The sequence below is a fragment of the Stegostoma tigrinum genome, chromosome 4 (genome assembly GCF_030684315.1).
Source record: "Stegostoma tigrinum isolate sSteTig4 chromosome 4, sSteTig4.hap1, whole genome shotgun sequence".
NCBI classification, from domain to species: Eukaryota; Metazoa; Chordata; class Chondrichthyes; order Orectolobiformes; family Stegostomatidae; genus Stegostoma; species Stegostoma tigrinum.
In genome coordinates, this window is record NC_081357.1 from 20,118,381 (window position 1) to 20,133,925 (window position 15,545).

The 15,545-nt window shown below is 40.0% G+C and overlaps 1 protein-coding gene across 5 annotated transcripts in view; it reads right to left on the minus strand.

Annotated features, from left to right (window-relative positions):
- Positions 1-6,096: 6,096 nt before the first annotated feature.
- tmem87b (transmembrane protein 87B) overlaps positions 6,097-15,545 on the minus strand; it is a 58,299-nt gene continuing 48,850 nt past the window's right edge. For 4 of the 5 annotated variants that reach the window (XM_059645202.1, XM_059645201.1, XM_059645203.1 and 1 more), the window contains 5 exons: positions 13,873-13,940; positions 13,462-13,529; positions 9,108-9,157; positions 8,465-8,495; positions 6,097-7,686 (listed from right to left, as the gene is read on the minus strand). In XM_059645202.1, the coding sequence (XP_059501185.1) occupies positions 7,645-7,686; positions 8,465-8,495; positions 9,108-9,157; positions 13,462-13,529; positions 13,873-13,940 (259 nt within the window). In that variant the 3' untranslated portion in view covers positions 6,097-7,644. Of the gene's footprint in view, positions 7,687-8,464; positions 8,496-9,107; positions 9,158-11,929; positions 11,967-13,461; positions 13,530-13,872; positions 13,941-15,545 lie in introns of all 5 variants that reach the window. The other variant, XR_009445670.1, reaches the window with a different exon arrangement.

Below are 15,545 nucleotides of genomic sequence, written 5' to 3' on the forward strand. Positions count from 1 at the left end.
CTGGGCTTAGACCCTTCATCAGAGATCCTGCCGTGTTCATCCAGCCCCACACTTCATCTTGTATTCTCCAGCATCTGCAGTTCCCATTATCTCTGATACAATTTTAACTCTTTTCTGATGAAGGGTCTAGGCTCGAAATGTCAGCTTTTGCGCTCTTAAGATGCTGCTTGGCCTGCTGTATCAATCCTGCTCTACACTTTGTTTCATAGATAGTAGTGCCCTCCACTGGATTTTGGCAGTAAGGTCTCCACAACGAACAATCCAACTCAGAACCACAGCCAGTGAGCACACTCTGCTGGTTAAAATGTTGAAGTGACATCAAGGCTCTAAATTAAAAAGGAGACCAGAATGCACAGAAGTTGACAGATTCAAAACGGCTCTGCAGTGAGATCAAGTGACATCCAAGCTCGTGGGAATCGGCAGGACATTAACATTGAAAATGAACATTGGTTTTCTCAATAACTATAGCACCAGACAGTATCTTGACCATAGATAACAAGTTGTAGAGCTGGATGAACACAGCAGGCCAAGCCGCATTTCTGAAGGAGGGTCTAGGCTCGAAATGTCAGCCTTCCTGCTCCTGATGCTGCTTGAGCTGCTGTGTTCATCCAGCTCTACAGCTTGGTATCTCAAATTCTCCAGCATCTGCAGTTCCTACTATCTCAAACTGTATCTTGACCAGGTATGTGCAGTCCGAGAAATAAATTCCAGACCCAAAGACGACACAGACAAGCAGAGGAACACTTGCTGGAGTCAGGAGTGTCAAGTTTGAGAAAACAGGTGCTCTGGTAAAATGCAATTGACCTGAAAATTTTGGGTACCTTTTATGAACAAAATGGGTGGATTTGGATCAGCGCAAAGTTAAATGATGATCCTGAGGTCATTACCTTTGAGATCCTCCTCTTTATTCTCTGTCTCTCTCTCTCTCTCTATTTGCATTTTAAAATAATCTAATTTAACCAGGCTTTCTTACATTTTGCAAAAAAGAGCAACTTTAATAATTACTAAGCATGAAAAGGTAGTAATGCAATACCACACAAAAATACATAGAAATAAGAAATGGATCCAGAAATACAAACTTCTAAAAAAATACAGATCAGTCTCTGAATTGTTTGTTTGAGAAGAGAGTGAATAGTTGAATGTTACAGCCATTGCAGTGGCAGTTATTGGTTGTGTGCACATTGGTAATTGAACAGATGTGTCATGCTATCTGCAAAACTAATCAATAGTTCCAATTCCTTTCAATCATGATTGAATTCCAGCAGTCAGGGCAAGAGAGTCCTTTGGTTGAGAGATAATAAGGTGTAGAGCTGGATGAATACAGCAGGCCAAGCAGCAGAGGAGCAGAAAGGGTGACGTTTCGGGCCTAGGCCCTTCTTCAGAAGTGGGGGATATGTACATGTTCCCATTAGGATAGAGTCCCCCGTCACAGCTGCAATCCCAATATTCCCCCCCAACTTTCCCATCCCATGCAGCTGAGCCAAATATCGTGCCACAGACTTGGCTCTCACTTCATTCCTCCCTCAATATCCAAAAAACACAATGTCAAAAAGGGAAGGGGCCCCAAGAGACTTTTGTACTACTTCCATGTTTTTTTTCTGCCTGTGCACTGTTCACCTGTGATGTGATAACCTTTTGGTACTTGTTGTCTACAAATACCTGACTTGTAAATACTCCACTGACTCCAACCAACACTCCAGGTCTGACACATGGATTTCTTGTAACTACAACTGAAGTCATAGCCTGTGCAAGTGATTCCCCTGGATACTGAAAACATCCCTGACTTTCCAAATCCCATCCTGACTTAGGTGCCTTCCCATGACTTACACTCCATTTATTTCCTCTGGTTTGAGAAATATTAAATAAATGCATATTACTGACACACCAGCCCCCAGGGGATGTACTTTCTTTCCTATACTTTAAATATACAATATTTTACTTTTAAGGTTGGACAGGGGAAACACATCTTTTCTTACTCACCAAAGCAGCCACTTGTCTCATGTCGGCTCCTGGTCCCACTTGAAGAGCATTTCCTCTGTAATGTTACTCATTAACATTTTCAAAACTCACCCATCTTGCACAGCTATTCAAGTCCTAGTCTTGAGACTGAAGACAGAGAAAGAAAATGGAGGAAAAGAGGACCTCCCTCTCCTTCTCACCAAACTCCCTTTTTAATCAAACTTGCATGTTACCAATCTGCACCACAGCACTACCTGACAGTCCACTTCTTTCATTTATACTAGTTGGATTCAGCTCACTCCTCTACAAGGCAGTTACTAAAACTATTGTGTGTTATGTAATTAGATCTCACTTGCTCTGCAACGAGGACCTCAATTTGCTCAAATAACCCTGCCCTCAAATCTAAAAAAACTTTAGATTGGAAACAGTAACATTTCGGAAAATGTTAAATTGGAGGCAAGCAGTGCTAGAAAATTAACCCCTTAAAACTTTGTCTTACTACTTGTATTGTAGTGGAGAAACTATCAGGAGACACGGAGAATTCTTCAGGAAGTTAAACTTTTATTTGCAAACAAAAGCTGTGACAATCAGAAAATGGTTTCCCAATTGCCCCAGAAACCCGGGGTCCGTTATTCTTTATACTTTTTAAGTTATCACACTTTCTTCAAAGATTGTCAGCATAACCAGTTGTTATCTCTCCGAAGCTATGCAGCAGACCAATTATGTTAGCTTGTGTTATCTCTAAAACTATTCATCTTCTGAATCACTTTCTGCTGCAGCAGTTCTCTACTTTCTGCCACAGTGGTTTTCTACTTTTTAAGACTTAACCTATTCCATCCTGATCATCTCCTGCCACAATGGTCTTTTACTTTAAACTTAACCTATTACATTATGGTTATTTTCTGCCACAATAGGTACAAAGTAGAAGACCAATCTATAAGACAGTTACTAAGTCCAATGATATTAACTGGTAAACAACTTACGTCATCACACTTAGATCACTTTTTTATCTTACGACAGAGCCACTGCACCTGCACTTGAAGGTCAGTCAGAGCGGTTAGTACTCCTCTATCTTATCAGGTTACTGCTGTATTTTGAAAGGCGCATTGTCTACTATCTTCCTTTGCAGCACTGAGGGTTAGTGATTTATGTAGCTCTAGCAGAATTAATAAAGTTCGCAGCCTAGAAGCCATTTTGTCGCCAATTTGCATTGAGAAGCCATCTCGTGCCTGTATCCAAGTTTCTTATTTACTGCTACATCTGCCACAATGGTCCTTCGCCTCCGGTTGACCCCATTACATCATGCTAGTCCTTCGTTCTATGTTACACGCTTTAATTAACCTAATTAAGCTGCCGTTAATAGCTAACCTAGGTGTCCTACCATTGTTTTACACTCCCTTGACCTATGCTCAAGCACTTCATTCTGTTAAGGTACAGCATTCTATTGATTATTGTAACACTCCATAAATCAGTGCATCATCCTGCTGATCACTAAGATTTAACCCTTCGGCTGCCCCTATAATTTTAATTTCCATCAGTATCAGGTTTGTCTTCTCGGCACTCGACTGTCCAGAAGTGAAATGGTTGCAGTACAGTAGCAGTCCATCAACTTTGTGTCATCACTTCAACAGCAATTTAGTAGTAAACCAGGGCGGCAGTCACAAATGCAGATTGTAGCATTACCATGTTGCGGTGTTATGTCAAGACTGGATTTTAAATATTCTTATGTACGTGTTGTTCAGGAAAGTCAGAAAAGGAACAGAGGAGGGAATTTCAATCTTGGAGAAAGAGGATGCCTCAGAGGTTTCATGTAAGAAGTCAATTTGTCTAGAGCTACTGAATAAAAGGATACAATTACATTGCTCAGTGTAGTCTATAGACAAGTAACTAGTGGCAAGGATGTACAGGAATAAATCTGTAGGATAATTACAGAGAAATGTCGATGTCATGCAGTATTTGTAATGGGGGACTTAAATTACCCAAAAAAAGACTGGGATACAGGTGCTGTAAAGTGTTGTTGATTGTGTTGGAGAGTCTCCATAGGTAGTATGTGTCCAGTCCAACGAGAAAGGCCACTATCAGAAGTCACACGACACCAGGTTTATTTAAAAATCACAAGCGTTCAGAGCACTGCTCTTTCAACAGGTGAAGTCCACCCATGCTTTTCCTCACCAACATCCATCACCACAACACTCCATTCCCTTTCTTTTCTAGGAATTTTCCAGTCAACACATACATTGATGTCACTATACACCTTTAGAACAGCTAAGGTTTGAACCTGGGCCTCCTTAAAGAATGGGACAGTACCACTACATTTATGCGACACTTCTACCAGATTCTCTGGCGATGAGTTCCACGTTCTTACCATTTTGATTTCTTCCCAAGTTTGTTTTTAATTTCTTAGTTACTTGTACATTGTTTTCTAAGGAAAAGCATCATGAGAGGTTATCATTCTGTTCGTATCCAAAACCTCTCAATTTCTTCTAAAAAGGCCTCAATAACATCACCCCTTGTCTGCCTTTTTAATAGACAATAGGTGCTGGAGTAGGCCATTCGGCCCTTCGAGCCGGCACGACCGTTCATTATGATCATCCACCATCAGTATCCTGTTCCTGCCTTATTCCCATAACCCTTGATTCCACTATCTTTAAGAGCTCTGTCTATCTCTTTCTTGAAAGCATCCAGAGAGTTGGCCTCCACTGCCTTCTGGGGCAGAGCATTCCATATATCCACCAATTTCTGGGTGAAGAAGTTTTTCCTCAACTTTGTTCTAAGACAGAAAAGCAGCTCTAACCTACCTTTGCTTTGCCGATATGTATAACCTCAGTTCTGGTATCACCCCAGTAAACCTTCTCTGCACCCTTTCTTGTGCCAGAACTGTACACAGTATTTCAAAAACGTGGTTTAAGCAAGGCTTTGGTACAGGATTAATATGTATACTGTGCTCTCCATCACCAGGTACTAAACTAAAAATGTGATCCCTATAATGGGTACAGCTGCTTGCCAGTCACGTAAAAATTGCTTCAAAGCTTCATCCAGATACACCTTATTAGATTACATTAATTTCTCAGCGCATTGTTTTCCAATTTGTACAACAGAGTTACATGAATGATAGCCAGAAGTGAGAATCTGTGCTCATGGCCAAAACAAGTCTAACAACTTTCTCAAGTCAGAACAGCAACTCAAATGTACTCTTGTATAATGTTTAATGAAGTTTTTTAAAAAAACTAAACTTCTTTGACATCTCTTCAGAGAGAGTGATATTTAAAAGATACACAGAGTCAAACCATGATTTTACAGGTTATTGCTCTCATGGAATTGTGATCCACCACGTTAGACTGCAGTTGGTAGAAACAGAAAATTTGTAAGTACAATTTGATCTTAAACAAGACTATTAGGAGAAAGCAGTGGAAGTGCATATTTCCTTCAATAAAAAAACTCCTTTGTGAAAGGCTTGCAACTACCAAAATGTGATCACCTAAAACCTAACTTTAAAAAACACAGCACTTCTAACAAAACCAACAGTGAAAATACTCAGCAAGTCTGTCAACATCTGAAGTCAGAGGAGAAGTTAACATTTCAGAATTCAAACTTAGGTGCAGGTGAACTGGGGAGCAATTAAGACCCTTGTCAGTTAATAGCCACTTAAAGACTCCAACTCACCAACTGCTTGACGACCTGCTTCCTCAGCAGGTAAAAAACATAGCGACCTGGCTGCCATATGGAGGCCTCCAATGCACTAATCCTCGTACGCAACAGTGTAGCTCGGAGACCATTCACTCTATAAGAAAGAAAGTCTTACTTTCCTGCTGCTGGGTTACCAGAGGAGTGGACCTTGACTGTTGATGTTAGATCAGCAGCTTCTAGTGACCCAAAACACCATTGTGAAAGCCTGAAACATGTCTAAAAACTCACCTGTCAGCTTTTAACATGGCAAGTTATTGTGCCAGGACAAGTGGTGTGTTAAGTCACCAAATATAAATCACCACCACTCCTGTCCTGCCCCCATTTTTGTTTCTCTCCAGATATTTCTGGATGTGCTGAATATTATCAGCATTTTCTATTTTTCTGTTTGAGTCTCTTGCTTTTATTTCAAAATTTCAGCAAATGTTTTACTTCATTTATACCATTCATAGATTGCTATTAATTTCACGGTTTATTTGCATATTTAGTAGTTTGACAAAAATATATTGCAGAATTATCCAAAATAATTTCCCATTTCAAAGACTTTCTGTAATACCCTCCAAGGCTATTTAAAATGGTACTCCTATTACCACAATTAAATTGATGCAAAAATAGAGTTGTGCCTTGAAATTGAATACTGGTAATTCTTTCACAGGGCACAGTTTTAAAACAGACATGGACTGCACCAATCATTGGGCAAAACACAGGCAATTAAAAAGTAAATAAAATTCATTAACAAAAATAGTTAGTTATCAGCAATGTCTTGATGGTACGACATTGTGCTGTAGCATAGTGGGAGAACAGGTTTGCAATTGTCCATCTATCAAACTATTGATCTCAGCTCATTAAGAAAAAGGGAGGTAAAGTGAGAGAAATCAGAACTGGAGCAAAAGAAGAGAATCACCAGCACTCCTAGGATACCAGTTTTATACCTTTTCAGTGATCAGGAACCCAGCTGGATTGAGGACCTTTAAAAAAAAGTAGCATTATACCTATCTAAGAAAGACAATGCTTTGTTGGGTAGGAAAAACATAAATTTAAAATATATTTGAATTGTTTGTTTTGACTCCACCAAAACAGCAAACTTTGACAGAAACAAGTGTTGTTACTCCAGCAACAGCAAAGATTGAAGGCCTCAGAAATCAGCTGGCTACTCATTTTGTTACTAACAGACGACTGATGAATTCAGTATTACAATAATGTTTGAGCAATGTCAATTTACATTTTACAAGTCCACTTAGTTAGATCTGCTTCATTAATTCAGACATTTACAAAATCAATTATTTTCATTATTTAAAAACGAAGTACAATTGAGATTAGATAGAACATGGCTTTGCAGGTGCTTCCTAACATCCATTTTCCTTCTAGCATGGTCACGACTGTTTTTATTTACAGAAAATATTTACTGATGTCCTTACAGCAATATTCATCCATATATCCATATTCAAAACGAAAGACAACTGCATGTATAAGTGATTTGTGGGGTATGCTGTGGGTCAATGCTACCAAAAACAGCCACCAGCTCCATAGGAGGATGTGAAATTAAGACCAAGTAACTGTCAATAGAATATTTCAAGATACTTCTTGCAATTTATGTCGGCTAAATTAATGGAATAATATCTTAAGGAAAAAAGTTCTAAATCAGCATCAACCCACAGGGGAACATTTCATTCCAAGAGTTAAGGGGAAATGAGGAATTATGGAAAATTGAGTTCTCATACTAATTTGAAGGAGACTTGTAGCAAAGTCTGTTTGTAGTGCAGAGTTAAGATTTTCTGCTACATTGACTTTTTTTTGAACTTCAAATATGAAAGTAAAAATAAAATTTGAATATGAAATTGCACACAAAGTAAACAAACAATGTAGTTCATCTCTGGTAGCCTCTAACAGCTCTTGCCATCTGCAACATTTCTTTATTCATCCTTGGACTCCATATGTTGCAGAAGTCACAGCTTCACAAAGAATTTCACTGTAAAACACAGGTTCACATTGCACAAAACTTCATTCCATCTTTGACATTTCATATTTGGTTGTCATTATTTCCTAATTTGACAAAAGAAAAGAAAATTAAAATTAGTCCTGCTTTGATTTAAAAGAAAGCTCCATCTACTTTCTATTTTTGTAGATAACTAATAAAGATCAAAGCTGTGGAATTCTCTCCCAATTCTTTGCCGTTCTTTAACCTCACTCTTCTCCATTAAGACAATTACATTATTTTGTAAAGTAATCTATCCTTGAGAGACTCAGCATCACACTTCACTGTGCTGTGCTTCTACGAAGCAGCTTAGGTGTTTCATTCTGTTAAAAGGCGCTATATAAATACAAGTTGTTGTTCTAGTCACTTTATCATGCTCTCCTTGAAAATAACAGGTAGATTAATCTGGCACATGCCACCTCCACAAACGCTACCATTCCACAACATATTGACAAGTCAATCTTCAGACAGCACAGAATCCCTGCATCATTATAGAAAAATCTGAGTAATGAAATTCAGCTACGTTCTTGAATGCATGTTGAACTGGAACCCCAGAAGCATGGAGATGTCAAAACTCCGTACAGACTACAATGCGCTCAGAACGTTGTAACATGTGGCACACCCTGGCCTCCCTCAACATTATACAAGTACATAAGGATGACAATTACTAAGCAAAGTTCTCAGCTATACAGACTAGGTAAACAACAAGCTATCTGGCAATTAAACAACATTATTTTGAGAGCTGGGGAAGGAGATAGAATGAACAAGGATGTTTCTGTTAGCAACCAAGCCCATGTGTGAAACAGGTTTAATTAACAAAGCATTATGGTTATGGAGCCTACTTACTTCATCCGAATCCAGCAACATCGGGAGTGCACTGAAATATGAATGAAAACGTGACATTAGCCAATGGGGGCAATCATGCTAGAATAATGGAAACAATATACTGCGAGAGCAGAACACCAAAATTTCTAGATTTATTTCTTCTGTGAAGCCTGCTTATTTCAATGCATGGTACCTTAACTTTCCGGGTAGCTGTTTACACACTGTGTTGCAAGAGTTCAGCTGGACAGTAACCTGTCATAAATTCACCACAAGTACATTCACGTGCACAGCTCAAAGAGCAAACTGCAGTCACTACAACTAACTGGCAAAGTGCTACTGCAAGACTCTGGTCTTTATTCGAGATTGACTGAGAGCTACATTTAACACAATATATAAAGCAATAAAAATAATTAATGTTCAAGTACACAACTTTGCTTCTAAATGACTAAATTAGGCATCACTGTAATATGGCAGGATGGGAACATGACAGATATTCATTTGTTAGTAACATAAGAACAAAATGAGACAGGGGAGAAGGTTGACTACCAAGATTTTTAGAAAAGGGATACCACGTAGGCACAAAACAAAAATGCAAAAAAACTCAAAGCTTGAATTAGATTGAAGATAATAGCCATAGAGAGATTTAATAAATGCTGATAATTACACATCTGTAATCGAAGGTATGTTCTCTTCCACCCACTTTAAATCTTCATCCTATTAAGAAAAAGCAAATATCAAACCAACTTCTGAAAAAGTATATAAATCTATACAATTTTAGGATAATTGCATCAAAAAAGGAATATCAATTTATGTGAACACAAAATAGATTCCCAAAACCTTTATGGGTCAATTTTGATCCTACATTACGACTTTAAAGAGTGAGAAAAACAAAACTTTGAGCAAGGAAAGCTGTCAGTCTATTAAGTTACACTTCCAGAGTTCGTGTACGATTGCTGCACCTTCAATTTCACTCAAATTACTTGATCCCCAAACTCACTTGAAGGAAGAGTTGGAGATACTCGAGAATTTATACATGGCAGGGATATAGGGAAACAGTTGAACAACTGAAACTCTGAAAGAGCTGGTTTGGGTGAAAACAGTTTCCGGTGTCACAAGATTCCAGGATTCGGATTAACACTGATATTCTTTCAAGGGTTAGCACATCACTGGCTCAGCCAGCATTAGTTGCTGATCTCTAGTGGCCCTTGAGAAGGTGGTGAGCTGCCTCTTGGAATGTTGCATTTCATCCTGTGGAAAGTGCCATTGTGCTGTTAGGAAGGGAATTCCAAGTTTTTATCTAGCAACAGTGGAGAAATGGTGATGTAGCAGTCAGGCTGATGTGTGGATTTGGTGCCTCTAACATTGCAAAACATTCTAAGGCATATCACAGGAGCATAGTTTATTGAACACTTGCTACAAAAAGAGTCTTGAAGGGACATTTCAAAACGAGATCTTTAAGGAAAAAAGATGAGCTTTAAGGACAGAATTCTAAATCTGAAAACGAATTGGACAGAATACATGACAATCAATACTGGACATTAAAAATGAACAAAAAAGGAAAGCGGTTGGAATAATACTGACCTCTTAAGAGGGTTGTAGAGCTAGGTAGGATACAGGGACAAGGAGGAGAGGGGCTTGGGAGTAATGTGAATATAACGGCCGGGATGCAGCAATGACCACTTACGGGAAAGCAGCAGTCGCCGGTCGGTGGCACTACAACTGGCTCTGGGGCACAGTGGGAAAGGGAAAAGGTAAACAGGATAGGAGACTTGATAGTTAAGGGGACAGCCAGGAGATTCTGTGGCTGCAAACAGAAATCCAGGACGGTGTCTCGCTTCCCAGGTGCCAGGGTCCAGGATATCTCGGAGCAGCTACAGAACATTCTCAAGGGGAAGGGTGAGCAGCCAGAAGTCATTGGCATAAATGATAAAGTTAGAAGTAGGGACGAGGTCCTGCAGAGTGATTACAGACAGCGAGGGGGAAAAAAAAAAGTTAAAAACCTGCACCGCAATGGTGGCAATCTCTGGATTACTTCTAGTGCCTTATGCTACTATGGCAGATGAATGTGGGGCTAAAGAATTGGTGCAGGGGGCAGGGATTCAGATTCCTAGATTGTTGGGATCTTTTCTGGGACAGGGATGACCTGTACACAAGGGACAGGTTGCGCCTGAACTGGAGGGGGACCAATATCCTAGCAGGCAAATTTGCTAGTGCTACAAGGGAGGGTTTAAAATAAATTGGCAGGGGTGTGGGATCCTCAACAGCAGGGAGGCAAGTGAGAGGCTGGAAGGAGATACAGTAAATCAAAAATAGCAAGATGAAGAGACAGGTCAGCTGGAACAGGACAGGGAGTGAAGAATACCTGTTGGATTAAATTGCATCCATTTCAATGCAAGAGGGCTGACAGGTAAGGTCAATGAACGTAGAGCGTGGATAGGTATGTGGGACTGGGATATTATTTATGCAGACACAAAACTGGTCCACAGGTTCAAGTTCTAAATTTGGGCAAGTCTAATTCTATCAAAACTCACCAAGTGCTTGCAGGGGTTGACAGGAGTAGTTTGTTTCCAGGCAAAGGGATCTCTAGCAAGTGGGAGGCCTTTGAAAGTGTGACAGCTGGAGTTCAAGATCACTATGTTCCTGTGAGTATGAAGGACAAGGTTGGCAAGAGTAGGGAACCCTGAACAACAGGAGATATTGAGGCTTTGACTTGAAAAAAGGAGGCATGTCTCAGGAACAGGCAGCTGGGATCAAGGGATTCCTTAGGAGTATACAGGAGCTTATTGAAGAAGGAAATCAAGGCGAAAAGGGGGCACGAGATAACTTTGGCTAAGACTAGGATGAAGCTAAAGAAATTCTTTAAGTATATTAAATGAGAAATAATAACTATAGGGAGAATGGGACTCCTCAAGGAACCAAAGTGGACCTGTATATGTGGAACCACAAGAGATTGGCATTAAGACAATTAAATTCTTTTGGAAAGTAATCTATCCTTGAGAGACTCGGCATCACACTTCTTTGTGCTGTGCTTCTACGAAGCACCTTACGTGTTTCGTTGGCGAGGTCCTTGATGAATATCTCTCCTCCGTCTTTACCGTGGAGAAAGGCAAGACGACTTGGGAACTTGGAGAAGTTAGTGGCGATATCTTGGGGACAGTCCGTATCACAGTGGTGTTGGTGGTCTTGGACATATTAGAATGTATGAAACGGGGTTAGCATGAATGGACATTTTGGTCGGCATGGACTAGATTAGGCTGATGGGCCTGCCTCTGGTGTAGGACACTGACTATTTCACAGTGGAAATTATGAAACGTATCAGGGTTTGTCATCATTGCTTCATGGAAATGGATGGTATATTGTGGAGTTCGCACACATGCAGGATAATGCAGAAAGTTGGTTTCACGGATTCTTTACAAAGGTATACTAGTTAGACAACTCTTGCTCGCCACTGACCACCTAAATTGCAAACAATGACAAATCAATTACCTTAACAGAAACATCCACAACCATGCTGTTAGTCTCACTGCACAAAAACATTTGAAAAAAATAAACATCCAGTTACATCTTGATTTTACAGCCAGTTAGACCCTTAGCATAGAGGTCAATATCAAAGTTGCAGTCAACAAAACTGGGAAGCATCGTCACTTGTGAGGGGGTGGGGCAAGAGGCAGAACTTCAAGAGAAGTTCTTGACAAATTGATGGAGTGGACGGTTAGGTGGAAAGTTTAAATTTAATGTGGAAATTGAGATGATACATTTTCATGGGAAAAAAATGGAGGGGCTTTTAAATGAAGGTACTATTGTAAAGTGTGTGCTGCAACAGAGAGATCTAAATGTAACCATGCACAGGTCACGAAAGCTGACACACCAGATAGACAGAGGACTTAATAAAACAAATATTTTGGGCTTTATTAATAGATGCAGAGTGTTCAAGACTACAAGAAGTCATGCTGAACCTGTTTAAGACACCAGTCAGATCTCAGCTGGAATACTGTGAACGATTCTTAGTGCCACACTTCAGGAAGAATGTCAAAATGCTGGAGAAAGTGCAGAAGAGTTTTACAAGACTAGTTTTGGGATGAGACACTTCAGTTATGAACATAAATTGAAGTAGTATAAACCATTCTTATTAGAAAGAAGGCTGCGATGAAATCAGATAGAAATTTTGAAAAATCATGAGGAGTCTGGACAGACACTATTCTCACTTGTAAAAAGCATCAACAACGAGGAGGCAAAAATTTCAAAGTAATTTTCAAAACAAGCAATGCAATGTGAGAATTTATTTGCACACAGCACAAAGTCAGATCCTAGAAGTACAGTGAAAAGGAGGTTCAAAGAGACAATGTGAATAGAAGCAACATGCAGATTTAAAAGGAAGATGGTAGGAGTTGGATATCAATTCATAATGCTTATTTGAAGAGTCAGTGCAGACATGATGGACCAAATAGTCATGTAACAATTCAGTGATTGCACAAGGTGTAAGATGGTAGGCTAATCTCAATAACTGAAAAACACCCCAAGCTAACGTTATGAAGTTTTTTATCCCTTGGTTAAAGTTTACAAATTAAAATATGTTTTCAGAAAATATTTTTCATCCTAGTTTCTATCTCGATCCAATCAGAATTTAGCAACCTGAAATTTTAAAATAAAAGCTGTGTTTTGGGTTTGCTGTTCAGAAGTTCTTGACTGTGGTCAGTTGGTTACCTGCCTACAACCAACACTGCTGTCACACGTTAAAGTTAGTGCAGATTTAAATTGTCATCAGGAAAAGCAAGAGAGATCGGAGAGATCACTGGACTTTAGTGTACAGCTTTCTTGGAACTCACCAGCAAGCCCTGTTCCTCCACTGCTGACAGCAGAATGTAGTCCATTAACATGGACAAATAGCTTAACATTTTGTTTTCAAATGTTTAATAATCTTAACTCTATTTCAATCCCACCCAACATGAATACTTTCTATCTCAATGTTTACAACTTTTGAGCCAGTGTTATGAAAAACATGCAAAAATACTACTCACCATATTTGAACCTGGTTTTGCTGTACCATTAATCCCCACTTTGGACAATCTAACCTTTATTCCATCAGCTGTAGAGCATACAATAAAAAATGTCTTGACTGAAAGGAACAGACTGTTATGGTACACAAAAAAATTAAATGAAACAAAAAAGACAGCAAGCAGACTTGGATTCTAATTAGGGCTCTCAGAAAAATTCATACATCAAGTTCAGAAAATTCACCTAATACAGTCCATATTCAAATATTATCCATCTCTGCATCTTCTTTTTCACAGCAGTACACTATTTTACGAACTATGACCAACATTTTGCTATGTTGTGGGATTTTCATGTGCCCACAATTCAACAATCACTCCGTTTACTGTAAATTTACACTAAGTGGAAAGTAGAAATTAAGTAAGATGTTAATTTACCAAAGTTTGCTCCAACCATTTCATTCATTTCATCATCTGGGTCATCAATAAGTGGTGTAAATGCATACCTGAAGTCAAGATGACACCCAAGAGAAATACAGAATCAGAAAATGAAACATTCCCTTCTTTCAGTGACCTCGATATATCTCAAGTGACATCTTTGTCACGTGCTCAGGCACTGAAAGCATTACAACTTAATCTCACCAGGTTAATTGCTTATATCAACTTGGTCAAAAGCTGGTATTTTAATGCATCAGAAGTCACATTTGACATCTTTTCCAAGTGTAAAACTTAGTCACACATGAAGTGACATGTTTATAAATTATTTGTTAGAAATTATTTGTTAGAAATTATTTTATTAAATTATTTGTTAGAAACTTTAGCTTTGAGCTTTCACAGCAGGATTAATCCAATCAAACAACTTTCAAACAGTATAATAAATTATTTAAGTTTAAAATTCAAGCAATTTTAAAATGGATAACACAGCAAATGCAAGCTGATCATAAAATATGAAGAATTGTGCACTGCCAGTTTGTGACACCAGCAGCTCAAATTTACATCAATACAGAAACGCTCACAAATTCTCTGAAGGACTCTGAATACTAGAACATTCACATCAGGCAGTGATGCCTCAATAAGATTAAAACAAGTTATTGGGAAAGTTCAAGATAATAAAATGTGAGGCTGGATGAACACAGCAGGCCCAGCAGCATCTCAGGAGCACAAAAGCTGACGTTTTGGGCCTAGACCCTTCATCAGAGAGGGGGATGGGGTGAGGGTTCTGGAATAAATAGGGAGAGAGGGGGAGGCGGACCGAAGATGGAGAGAAAAGAAGATAGGTGGAGAGGAGAGTATAGGTGGGGAGGTAGGGAGGGGATAGGTCAGTCCAGGGAAGACGGACAGGTCAAGGAGCTGGGATGAGGTTAGTAGGTAGGAGATGGAGGTGCAGCTTGGGGTGGGAGGAAGGGATGGGTGAGAGGAAGAACAGGTTAGGGAGGCAGAGACAGGTTGGACTGGTTTTGGGATGCAGTGGGTGGAGGGGAAGAGCTGGGCTGGTTTTGGGACGCGGTGGGGGAAGGGGAGATTTTGAAACTGGTGAAGTCCACATTGATACCATTGCGCTGCAGGGTTCCCAAGTGGAATATGAGTTGCTGTTCCTGCAACCTTCGGGTGGCATCCTTGTGGCACTGAAGGAGGCCCATGATGGACATGTCATTTAAAGAATGGGAGGGGGAGTGGAAATGGTTTGCAACTGGGAGGTGCAGTTGTTTATTGCGAACCGAGCGGGGGTGTTCTGCAAAGCGGTCCCCAAGCCTCCGCTTGGTTTCCCCAATGTAGAGGTAGCCACACCGGTTACAGTGGATGCAGAATACCACATTGGCAGATATGCAGGTGAACCTCTGCTTAATGTGGAACGTCATCTTGGGGCCTGTGATAGGGGTGTGGGAGGTGGTGTGGGGGAAAAGTGTAGCATCTCCTGCGGTTGCAGGGGAAGGTGCCGGGTGTAGTGGGGTTGGAGGGCAGTGTGGAGTGAACAAGGGAGTCACGGAGAGAGTGGTCTCTCCGGAAAGCAGACAGACAGGGGTGGGGATGGAAAAATGTCTTGGGTGATGGGGTCGGATTGTAGATGGCGGAAGTGTCGGAGGATGATGCGTTGTATCTGGGAGGTTGGT